This window comes from Adelges cooleyi, unplaced genomic scaffold, assembly GCF_023614345.1.
Source record: "Adelges cooleyi isolate 19-005CV unplaced genomic scaffold, UGA_ACOO_1.1 ACOO_flye_CR_arks_rails_tigmint_CR_PRNA_574, whole genome shotgun sequence".
Lineage (NCBI taxonomy): Eukaryota > Metazoa > Arthropoda > Insecta > Hemiptera > Adelgidae > Adelges > Adelges cooleyi.
In genome coordinates this window covers 2,917,204-2,926,977 of record NW_026096268.1, presented here as the reverse complement: position 1 = coordinate 2,926,977, position 9,774 = coordinate 2,917,204, and the positions used below count along the sequence as shown (strand labels likewise).

Here is a 9,774-nt window from a genome sequence, read left to right as displayed (position 1 = left end):
TGACACTTAATACTTAATGACTGAATAATAAAATAAGTAAAATTTGGTGTTATTTTACACGCGGGAAAAAACGATTGTAAAAAACTTTAAAGCAACCACAGTACAGTTACAACCGGATCGGCAGTTGGCAGTAAAAGTGTGGTGACGATTTTGTATTTTTATTAAAAATCATTGCTAGCAGTTATTAGTTAAACTAATGAACAAGACATATCATAAGACTTTAAAAGTAGACCACTATTGTAAAAACACTTTTATAATATTTATATTTTATAAACAGCTATGGCGAAAGGAAAAATCAGTACAATGCTAACGTATTAAGGTTTGGTTGCATATAGCATTGGTAAACTTAACTACAAATAAATAGCAGTTAAAATTCATAAAAAAAATTTGTTTTACTTTTACAGCAATTTTAAGGTACAATAATTTTAAAACAAAAATGTTTATAGATCAGAAATTGTGTCTACATAATATCATTTTAATTAGTCTCGAATTATCAATATTTATTTTAAATACATAAAAAATATTAGGACAATTTTGTTTTTTTTTATTGTATTACACAAAATTCAATTTTTATTGTAAAAAAAAAAGTTAATTAAAAATACTTTTAAGTTATACCTTTTGAACAATATAAGCGTTCATTCCAGGAAAAATACTGAAATAGTTGAGTTAAAACATGAAACATAATGATTTTATTTAAATTGATATTCAGTTTTATAGTAATATGACAAGTCTGAAAAATACCATATAATATATTATGAGTGTAGGTTGCGATGGAATATTCCTGTAACAAAAAATCAAATTTTTACACCGTATTTATTGAACATTTATGTATTAATTAGACAGATTAGTTATGCGTTTGTCATCGTGTTTTTAATATTACTACCACATGAAAAATCCGATAAATTATATATAATACATATTTTAATTGATCAAATGAAAACGCTTTATATTATACTGTATACACCCAAGCTAGCAAATAGGTATTATTTACTGATTTTTAAGGTTTTTTTTCGCAAAATTTTTATAAGCTAAAAGTATATATTTAAAATAAATATATATAAATGTATTACTAATCAGTATAATAATAGAAAGTCTATAGTTATTTATTTTTTATAAGAACTTCCTCGAAGTTTATTTTGAATTAAAACATGTCATCTACGCAAACCCGGTTTTAGAGCAAAAACACCTTATGATAGTCTGAATACAAAATAACTACTCGCAAAAGCTCCTATTACTAAACCTAGGTACTAATACAATTTGGCTCAAGTTTTATTTTTAAATTAAGAATTTTACCAATCTCGTTGATAAATATGTTTAAATATTATACGGGGTAACCGTGTTTATTTATATTATCTATAACAATAAACCTCCGCATAGGACTAGGATGGCCGACCTCGAGTAGTTGGGAGTGTAAGGCAAAGATAAAGAAGAAGAAGAAACAGAGAGGTACGAAAAAAAAAGTTTTGGGGGGTGTCATATACCAGTGTCTATTAAGTATAATATAACATTAAAATTGAATAAATAAATAACCATACAAAACAAAAACATTTTTGGGGGAGGGGGGTGTTTGAACACCAAAAACACCCCCCCCCCCAGGCCTGAGTACGTGCCTGAGAAAAAACTATAAACTTCTATGCAAATCCTTGTTTTTTCACGAAAGTACGACACGTGTGGCATCCTCACACGAATACGAAATTCCGCGGTTTCGTGTTTTGTCGGGTGTGATTACTTTTTTCCCAGGCGGTCGTCACACTGTACCGGTTCGGCGTCCGTAGGTGGCGCGACTGTCGGACGCCGGCCGTCCCCGCTCCACCACCGCTTGCCGCCGGACCACACGAAACAACGGATACGAATTTGTTTACCGGCTTCCCGCTACATAGTCGGCCATTACTGTTGCAGTCACCTTACAGTGAGCTTGAACGCAATTGCCAATTTTGCTGCCCGCTGATTTGTCCGTTGATTCGCACGCACTCCGCCGACTTGCAAATTCGTTCGCGGCGAGTACGACGCGTTGGTAAATCATTTTGCCGTCAAACAGCACAAATAGTCAAAACATCAGAATGACGGAAGACTACTTCTGGGGTGAGTATCCGACGTAGGTTTGGCGATTTTCCGCGCGCTGCGGGGAACTTGGGCCGAATGTGTGTGCCGCCGGCCGCGCCGAAGGACAATGCGGTTTCCCTTGCCTTTTGTTTTCTTCGTAGATGTTTAGATGAAAAAATGGCCGTCCCAGCTATAGTACTATACAGTATATATGCGTGGTTTGCACGCGGTTATCGTCACGGTGTCGTAGATTTCCGGCGACCCGATCGTTGGGTTCGCTGCTTTATGTTAGTCACATGTCGCACTTCAGACATAAGTTTATATAACATATATTGCATCCATGTCGCGTGCGGTTGTTTGTTTCGATTTCGATTATTGTTTGGCATTTGCTCTTATCACATCATGGCTAATGAATATTATTTAAAACCAGCCGCGTTCGTACTGTTCGTGAATTTCACTGCAACGCAATTGTTTTTATATACTCTGTGAATACCATTTGTATATAAATAGTTGATAAAAAAAAAAATCTTGTTTAACTTTCAAGAATCGTTGAAATAAATTGTTTTTTAAAAATAACAGCTATACTACCTATTTGATAACTTGACATACACACATGTGTGTAATAATTAATATTACTGGCATATGTTTTATAAGCATTCCATATCCAAATATATTTATGGATATTAGTGATATTACTCATAACTTTTAATATTTTTTTTTTACTTGTAACTAGATTAAAGAATATCCCGAAATATTAAAATATTACCGATTGGTATTCTTTCTTTGAGTACCTATTACCATAGTTAAAAGTTTCAATTAAAATTATCGTGCACATATTTTGTCTTAACTGTGCTATGATGAATTTATATTTGGGTAATTTGCGTCTGAATACTTTGAGGAATATATTTGCAAATTCTGAGCACGTATTAACCCTATCAATTATCACAGCAGTATTATTATAGGTATTTTTCTGAATTCTGAGATAACAAATTGCTCTAGTAAAATTTTGATATGAGAGAATTTTTTAGAACAACTGCAATTAATGTTTTTTAATCCATTTCCAATATCATCGTACCAACTCAGCTCTCTGTCACTTATAGTTTTATACAAACATTTTAATCTCTGACAGACACCAGCCTCTCTGTTCAAACAAGCCCTGCTTATTTTTTGGGTGGAGTGGGCATTAGAAATCAAATTCTAATAAATTAAATATTTGCCTTTCTTTTCATATTTACACTTGTGACAAGGAAAAATAATTCCTGATAAGTAAAAATACAAAAGTTGGGTTTGGTCCTTTTTTGGTTACTAATATATTACTTACGATGTACAGTTCTGATGACTGAATAAGCATGCTATGATGAATTTATATTTGGGTAATTTGCGTCTGAATACATTGAGGAATACAACAGAATTCTGAGCACTGCTGGTCTTGAATTCTGAAAATTGTATAATATGTTCTTGCTGTTATTATTATGTCTTGTTTACATTAGGTAATATATATATTATTATTTTTTAATTGCAGGTGTCACTTTAGATAAAACTAAGAATGTTGAAGTGTGGGACCCCGATGTAAAACCAGATGCAAATGACAGTTCTCATGTATTTAGAGGCGAACACACCTTACTTGTAAAACAAGTAAGTAACATGTACAATATTAAAGTCGAAGACTTATTGTTTTTACATAATATTATTTTCATTTTTTCCTCAAGGCTGTCCTTGGACCTGAAGTATCTGATGGTGATGTTAATGTAATTGAAGTCGAAGCGATGGGATACAAATCAGATATAAAATTCCCAGTTGTTGTTTTAAAAGGAGGTTCAGGTCTCAGTCAATGTGTACTCGATTTATTGTTTCCAGATCCACCAGTAACATTTAAACTTGTTAAGGGCAATGGACCAATTCATTTATTAGGAAACCATTCTGTCGGAAGTAAGTATTTAATCTAATAACTAGTTATAGTGATACCTTTTGAGTTCCAAAATTATTTTTGTTCCTTGAAACAATTAAAAAGGTTTAAAAATTTATTTTTATTTGGAGTAGCTGGCGAAGGAATGGCTGATGAAGAAGATGATGATGAAATTGACGAAGAATTTGAAGAAGAAGAAGAAGACGTTATTGAAGAAGTTACTGAAAAAAATAGTGTAAGTTGTTTTTTTTTATCTTAAATTACAAACAAGCCTTAATTATGACACTTCAATTTCTTTTTTTGCAAATATTTATATTTATTTTTAAATGATTATTGGCATTGATATTAAAATACACAAATAACTAGTGCTGTATAATGTACTGTTATCTGAAACATCCAAAATTTTCTTAAAAAGAAGTTCTTACTAAATTACAAAATAACTATTTGAAAGAATTATTTCTAAACTACAGTGTTATAAAAAAAATATTATTTAATTATAATAATCTTAAAAAATTATTTTAGGTTGATGAAAAGAAGCGAAAACTAGCTGCGAATTCAAACTCAAAAGGCAAGGCGGCCAAAAGGCCTAAAGTTGACAACGAAGTATTTAGAATTGAACATAATACTAACCTATTATTCCATTTTTAAATGAATTTTTTTATTATTTTAACATATACAATTTTTCAAATAGGAGTGGGGCAGGGGGGCATAGTGCAAATTTTAAATATTTTGGGTAAAATGGTTATAAGTTTTTGGATATTAATAAAATCATTATCTAACAAATGCTTCTTCGATGCAAACTATATGTGAAATACTATCGAGTATAATTTTTAGGCAATAAACGTTAATTTTTACATATTTCCTAGAAAAAACAAAATAATGTTGATTGGTCTAATAGGAAATTTATAATATTATAAAAATATTTATTTTTCAAGAAACTACCAAATTAATCATCATTCCAAAAACTAATGCATCATATACTAAATTCACCACCTGTATACCTACAGTCCAATTTTTAGACTTAGTCCAAATAGAAAGTTTTTACTTCTGTCTGGGGGTAAAAATAATACTGTAGTTAACTAAACATATAAAACACAAACGCACATAAAAACATAATATAACTTTTTTACTTCTGCATCGAAGCCAAAATATAACATTTTCAATTGTAGTATTTCTATTATATTTATTGTTGGTTTTTTTTATTTTACGTCTGTAACACCATATTTGATTATACATTTTTATTTTTTGCAGTCTAATTAACACTCAACATCTAGTTTGGATGTTCCTGGATTTGAAATTCCATTGAAACAAGAGACACTGTCCTCTGGTGTTAATTTATTTAACAATTAAGTTTTATAATTTCAAATTGTTTTTTTTTTTGTTTTCTGACCTTATTCTTGTAATAGATGTTTTAAATTTAATTTTAAGGTCCTATTTGTCACCGACGAAATGCGTCAAAATATTATAAAGTAACATAGTTGTTTAATATCAGATACATTTTTTTTTTATAATTTAAGTCACTTTATACAATAAAAATACAATGTCTTGTTTTACATGCATTTTTTACCGTCGGAATACTGCTTTTGTTTCTTTAATTATATTTTCCCCTAATTATTCATGTCGATGACTTGATGAATCTATTGGTCTAATGCATAACACGTAACATAAGGAGAATTGTATGTCGTTGTGCAGAATTTCGAACCGTTCCTTGTGATAAACTGACATCCTATCAGCATGGAATCTTCCCTCATGTAACAGTATGCTAACGTAACTACCTGTGACAGATAAAATTGCATACGATTTTTGAATTTTTCACCCAACTATCTATAGAATGCATACTGTGAGGTTGATTTTCCAGACCCGAATCCAAGAATCTTCAGATACAGATATTAAAAGATCTGCATCTTTGGCAGTTGACATTGCTGTTACTGACCGAGCGTGAGCCGACACTTGAATACACACAGGTAGTTGATCTTCAGCATCTACATTTGGTATTCTTGTGGCTGGATCAAACACCCTGATTTTTCCACAACTATAACCCACAGCCATTAGTCCTGTTCTCGTTATTTCTGTAGTTGTACAAGGTTGTCTGACCAATATATAATTATATAAACGACCAATGTCTACTTACACTTTTGCATTATATCGGTGCATTCTATATGTGTATAGGTACTACAAATTGTAGTTAAATAAATGAGTGCTCATTTTTTGAAAAAACAAAATTTGTATTAATCTAATGACGAGACTTTATAACCAACCCTTCAAAACCGTTGGATCTGGCAACGATCACCAATTCTCCACAATCTAGTTTTGATAGGACAGTATAACCTGATTCATCACATGACACTAAATTGTGTTTGTACGATGCCATGTCTGTTATTGGAGCTCCGTGTATTAATTTTCTGTCAATAAACATTATTTGGCCCTGTTCGTCTGGACCGAACACCCTTATTGATCCGTTACTATTGCCTTAAAAACGATTTTAATATACAGAGTAGAGTGGTTGAAGTTCTGGTCAAAATTCACATAATTTTCTTCCAACTAAAAAATAATTCAATATAAGAAAACATTTTTATGTGTACAACGATTCTTCAATAAAAAAAAATAAATAGTTTTAAAATATATATATTTTGTATAGTTAGAGAGTAAAATGTGAATTTTGCTCAGAGCCCAGCTATTATGACCATTACAATACACACCAACACATAAGTATGTACAATCAAAAGTCGCAATGCCTTTTGCAAATTTTTCTTTAGTTGTTTTATCTTCACAACTGTGTGAATATACCCGTTTAAAATGGTCGTTGTAATTGTAGATAATTAAACCTTCTGAACAAGTTAATACTAGACAATTCATGTAACCTAGTGTACACCAGTGGACCTGTAAATATAGTAGTTGAACTGTTTTTATTCCCGATATCATTTAATTTTATCTAATAATGAATTTACTATTTTTTACTTGAGTAACATCCGTTTTGGTATCTAAACAGTAGTCACCATCGGCCTCTGAACTTTCACTACAGACAATATGAATCTTCTGTTGATTTATTACGGCTAGACTAAATGGATTATTTTGGTCTTCAGAAATATTTACAGAAACATTGTTGGTAATGGCCGAGGCAGAGCCTCTGATTGAAATCCTTTTTTCTTTGGTATAAATCCTGAAACAAAAATTTAAAGAGTAACTAAAGTTTTTTTCAAATAATACAATTTTCATTTTTTTTATTTGGTTTGTATTTTGTACATTACGAGCAACTATTTGCTATATTTTCCAAGTGAAAAATAGTTATATTCATAAATAAACAACCATTTTATCACTTGGAAATATACGACAAATTGTTTATAAAAAAGGTACAAGTCAAATTATAAACTACATTTTTATCCTTTTTCGCTTGGTATGAAAACAAAATTGGTTAAATATTTAAAATGTTTGGAAAACAAATTATTAATTTTTAAAATCATAAAATTTGAAATTATTATATTATAAAACTGATGCGACCATTACAGGCCATGTTAAATTTGCGACCTTTTCGTTTCAACATAAATTACTTAGAAATATTTTACATTATTATCCAAAATATTAGTAATTTATTATACTTATTATAATTGTATTGATTTTTTGAAAAACACTAAAACGAGTCTATACTCTATGATATTTACAATGTAATCCTTTAATGGGAAATGAATTGCAAATAATAATTCAATACGCTATATGTGGCTACACTGTACTTCAAATACCTTTTTTCTTTTTACCAATCTCATGTTTTCTGAGTTTTGAACATCGTCCACTGATCAACGCGGAATTCGTTTGTCTGTGGATAATAATTGAGCAACACGTTTTTGCCGGTTTTTCGCACAGTTTGTGTAAACGTTTTGTCCTAACTTGGTTCACTTAAAGTCGGTTTTTTAAGTCAGTTTAACTAACTCAGGTAAATATCCCATAGCGAAGAAAAAACATTATTTCAGGTTAACCTCCTCCAGTGTTTTATTTACTCGAGGTCATGCATGGTGTGCTCTTGCAATTGTTACAGAAAACAACATGCCTGAATTGACGGAAATCGATTGTACCAAAAAGGTGAGCTTCGATGAGCCCAAAAAAGATGCCGATAGCGACAGCGACTCGAGTGGTGTGGATGTCGGCGCCGGTAAGGGAGCAGAAAGCGCTAGCGGTACCGTAGCTGAAGACCTATCTAACAAAGCCAGACAATCAAGAGGAGAGAAAAAAGCCAGAAAAATAATTTCCAAATTAGGTCTAAAACAGGTAAGATAAATTTTTATAGTACACATTGATTGTATTGTAGGCCGATTAATTTGTGAACTGCCAACAATTTTTTTATGTAATTTTAATGGTTAAAATTCTTTATTTTGGCTCTAACTCTCTTACTTGGAAAGCTGTGTTAAGAACACCCCTTTCCTACACTTTGTCATGTTTTAGTATCAAAATTGCCAATGTACTCATTGCATTTTTACTCCACCGTTTCACGAGTTAACGAGAGTCTGTAAGTTTGTATAAAAATAATACCACCAATGTTTTTGATTAATAATTGTAGATTCATGGCGTTAATAGAGTGACTATTCGAAAATCTAAAAACATCTTGTTTGTCATCAACAATCCAGACGTGTTTAAAAACCCGGCTTCTGACACGTACATTGTGTTTGGCGAGGCTAAAATCGAAGATTTGAGTCAACAAGCTCAAGTGGCAGCTGCTGAAAAATTCAAGTCTGCCGATATGATGCCGAATGTATTGGATAAAGACGGAGCTTCAAGGCCGATGGTGAGTCAACCCATACAAGAAGAAGAAGAAGAAGAAGGTGAAATTGATTACAAGGGAGTCGAAGAGAAAGATGTAGACCTGGTGTGCGCACAGGCACAGGTGACCAAACGTAAGGCCATCGAAGCCCTGCTGAAAAATAACAATGATATTGTTAATGCGATCATGGATTTGACTATGTAATAATAAGTTAAGCTCTTAAAAGAGAAAATAATCATCATTTATTAATTAGACTGATGATTTGATCCAATTAAATTGAAAAAATATAACAGTTGATTACATTAAATACAAAAAATGATTACTACTTCTTTCACACTATGACGTGTAAATATTTTTGTTTCAATCAACAAAATATCCATAGAAATGTCTGTTTTACATTTATTGTTATTAAAGCTTGTTAATGCTTTGATTTTTCATATTGAATAATAAATATCCTTTAAACAAAGAGCCAACATCTTGTCTTTAGTTCTGTTTTGACCTATCTTCTGAGATTAGGACGTAAAATTGAAGTATTGATACTCGTAAAAATAAGGCTGAAAGCTTCATAACGATTTTATTCTAGAAACATATTTTTTGAGATATAGTTTATAATTAACTCTTAATTGTAAAATAACCTATTACTTCATCAAAATAGGTTAACAATATTATACTTTTAGATATATATTATGGTCGAAAAATAATATACAAAATTAGTAAAAATGAAGTTGATCTATGTAGTAAGTACTAAATCCAAATCAAACCTGTGTGTTATTTTATTAAAAAATAATTTGAAATACATCTTTATTTATTATTTGACATAAGTTATTACTTATAATAAATTCCAATATTTTATACAAGTATATTTATTTTTTGGCAAATTGAAATAACCTGTTGCTTTAAATGTAATGGTAACGGTTATCTAGCTTGGTTTTTTAATCATTCTTAGGATTACAAAACACACGTACCAAGGGCTAGGTGTGAAATGGGTCAATTTTTTTTCTTGGAGCTAATCGATTGATATCAACACTTACACTAAACTTATTTAATTACTGTTAAAAAATACCAAAATATTTCA

The 9,774-nt window shown here is 30.9% G+C and overlaps 3 protein-coding genes across 6 annotated transcripts; 2 read left to right on the top strand and 1 right to left on the bottom strand.

Annotated features, from left to right (window-relative positions):
• Positions 1-1,865: 1,865 nt before the first annotated feature.
• On the top strand, positions 1,866-5,524 carry LOC126842737 (mitotic apparatus protein p62-like). 3 transcript variants are annotated; one of them, XM_050579860.1, is made up of 6 exons: positions 1,866-2,082; positions 3,566-3,678; positions 3,753-3,972; positions 4,084-4,184; positions 4,472-4,552; positions 5,201-5,524. In XM_050579860.1, the coding sequence occupies exons 1-6, from the start codon at positions 2,061-2,063 to the stop codon at positions 5,207-5,209; spliced, it is 546 nt and encodes a 181-aa protein (XP_050435817.1). In that variant the 5' UTR covers positions 1,866-2,060; the 3' UTR covers positions 5,210-5,524. The 3 variants fall into 3 exon arrangements, with proteins under 3 accessions (XP_050435817.1, XP_050435818.1, XP_050435816.1); XM_050579861.1 differs by having other exon boundaries at positions 4,081-4,184; positions 4,472-4,517; XM_050579859.1 differs by having other exon boundaries at positions 4,081-4,184.
• LOC126842733 (WD repeat-containing protein 54-like) lies at positions 5,316-7,207 on the bottom strand. Of its 2 annotated transcripts, none has more exons than XM_050579853.1 (5): positions 6,908-7,207; positions 6,649-6,829; positions 6,208-6,418; positions 5,789-5,981; positions 5,316-5,724 (listed from the first exon to the last, which is right to left on the bottom strand). In XM_050579853.1, the coding sequence occupies exons 1-5, from the start codon at positions 7,163-7,165 to the stop codon at positions 5,587-5,589; spliced, it is 981 nt and encodes a 326-aa protein (XP_050435810.1). In that variant the 5' UTR covers positions 7,166-7,207; the 3' UTR covers positions 5,316-5,586. The 2 variants fall into 2 exon arrangements, with proteins under 2 accessions (XP_050435810.1, XP_050435809.1); XM_050579852.1 differs by having other exon boundaries at positions 5,789-6,038; positions 6,908-7,206.
• A 492-nt stretch (positions 7,208-7,699) lies between these two features.
• On the top strand, positions 7,700-9,165 carry LOC126842736 (nascent polypeptide-associated complex subunit alpha). The gene is made up of 3 exons (XM_050579858.1): positions 7,700-7,877; positions 7,980-8,209; positions 8,499-9,165. Exons 2-3 carry the CDS (start codon positions 7,988-7,990, stop codon positions 8,901-8,903), a joined length of 627 nt encoding a protein of 208 aa, XP_050435815.1. The 5' UTR covers positions 7,700-7,877; positions 7,980-7,987; the 3' UTR covers positions 8,904-9,165.
• Positions 9,166-9,774: the final 609 nt, after the last annotated feature.

What these genes read in the sequence shown, in the direction of transcription:
- LOC126842736 (XM_050579858.1), top strand. Translation starts at nt 7,988, where the DNA reads ATGCCTGAATTGACGGAAATCGATTGTACCAAAAAGGTGAGCTTCGAT. An exon ending in CCAAATTAGGTCTAAAACAG is followed by an intron (nt 8,210 to 8,498) that starts GTAAGATAAATT and finishes TAATAATTGTAG; the next exon opens with ATTCATGGCGTTAATAGAGT.
- LOC126842733 (XM_050579852.1), bottom strand. Translation starts at nt 7,165, where the DNA reads ATGAAAATTGTATTATTTGAAAAAAACTTTAGTTACTCTTTAAATTTT. An exon ending in AGATCCAACGGTTTTGAAGG is followed by an intron (nt 6,039 to 6,207) that starts GTTGGTTATAAA and finishes TATATTGGTCAG; the next exon opens with ACAACCTTGTACAACTACAG. An exon ending in TCTGGAAAATCAACCTCACA is followed by an intron (nt 5,725 to 5,788) that starts GTATGCATTCTA and finishes TATCTGTCACAG; the next exon opens with GTAGTTACGTTAGCATACTG.
- LOC126842737 (XM_050579859.1), top strand. Translation starts at nt 2,061, where the DNA reads ATGACGGAAGACTACTTCTGGG. An exon ending in ACACCTTACTTGTAAAACAA is followed by an intron (nt 3,679 to 3,752) that starts GTAAGTAACATG and finishes TTTTTCCTCAAG; the next exon opens with GCTGTCCTTGGACCTGAAGT. An exon ending in AGGAAACCATTCTGTCGGAA is followed by an intron (nt 3,973 to 4,080) that starts GTAAGTATTTAA and finishes TTTTATTTGGAG; the next exon opens with TAGCTGGCGAAGGAATGGCT.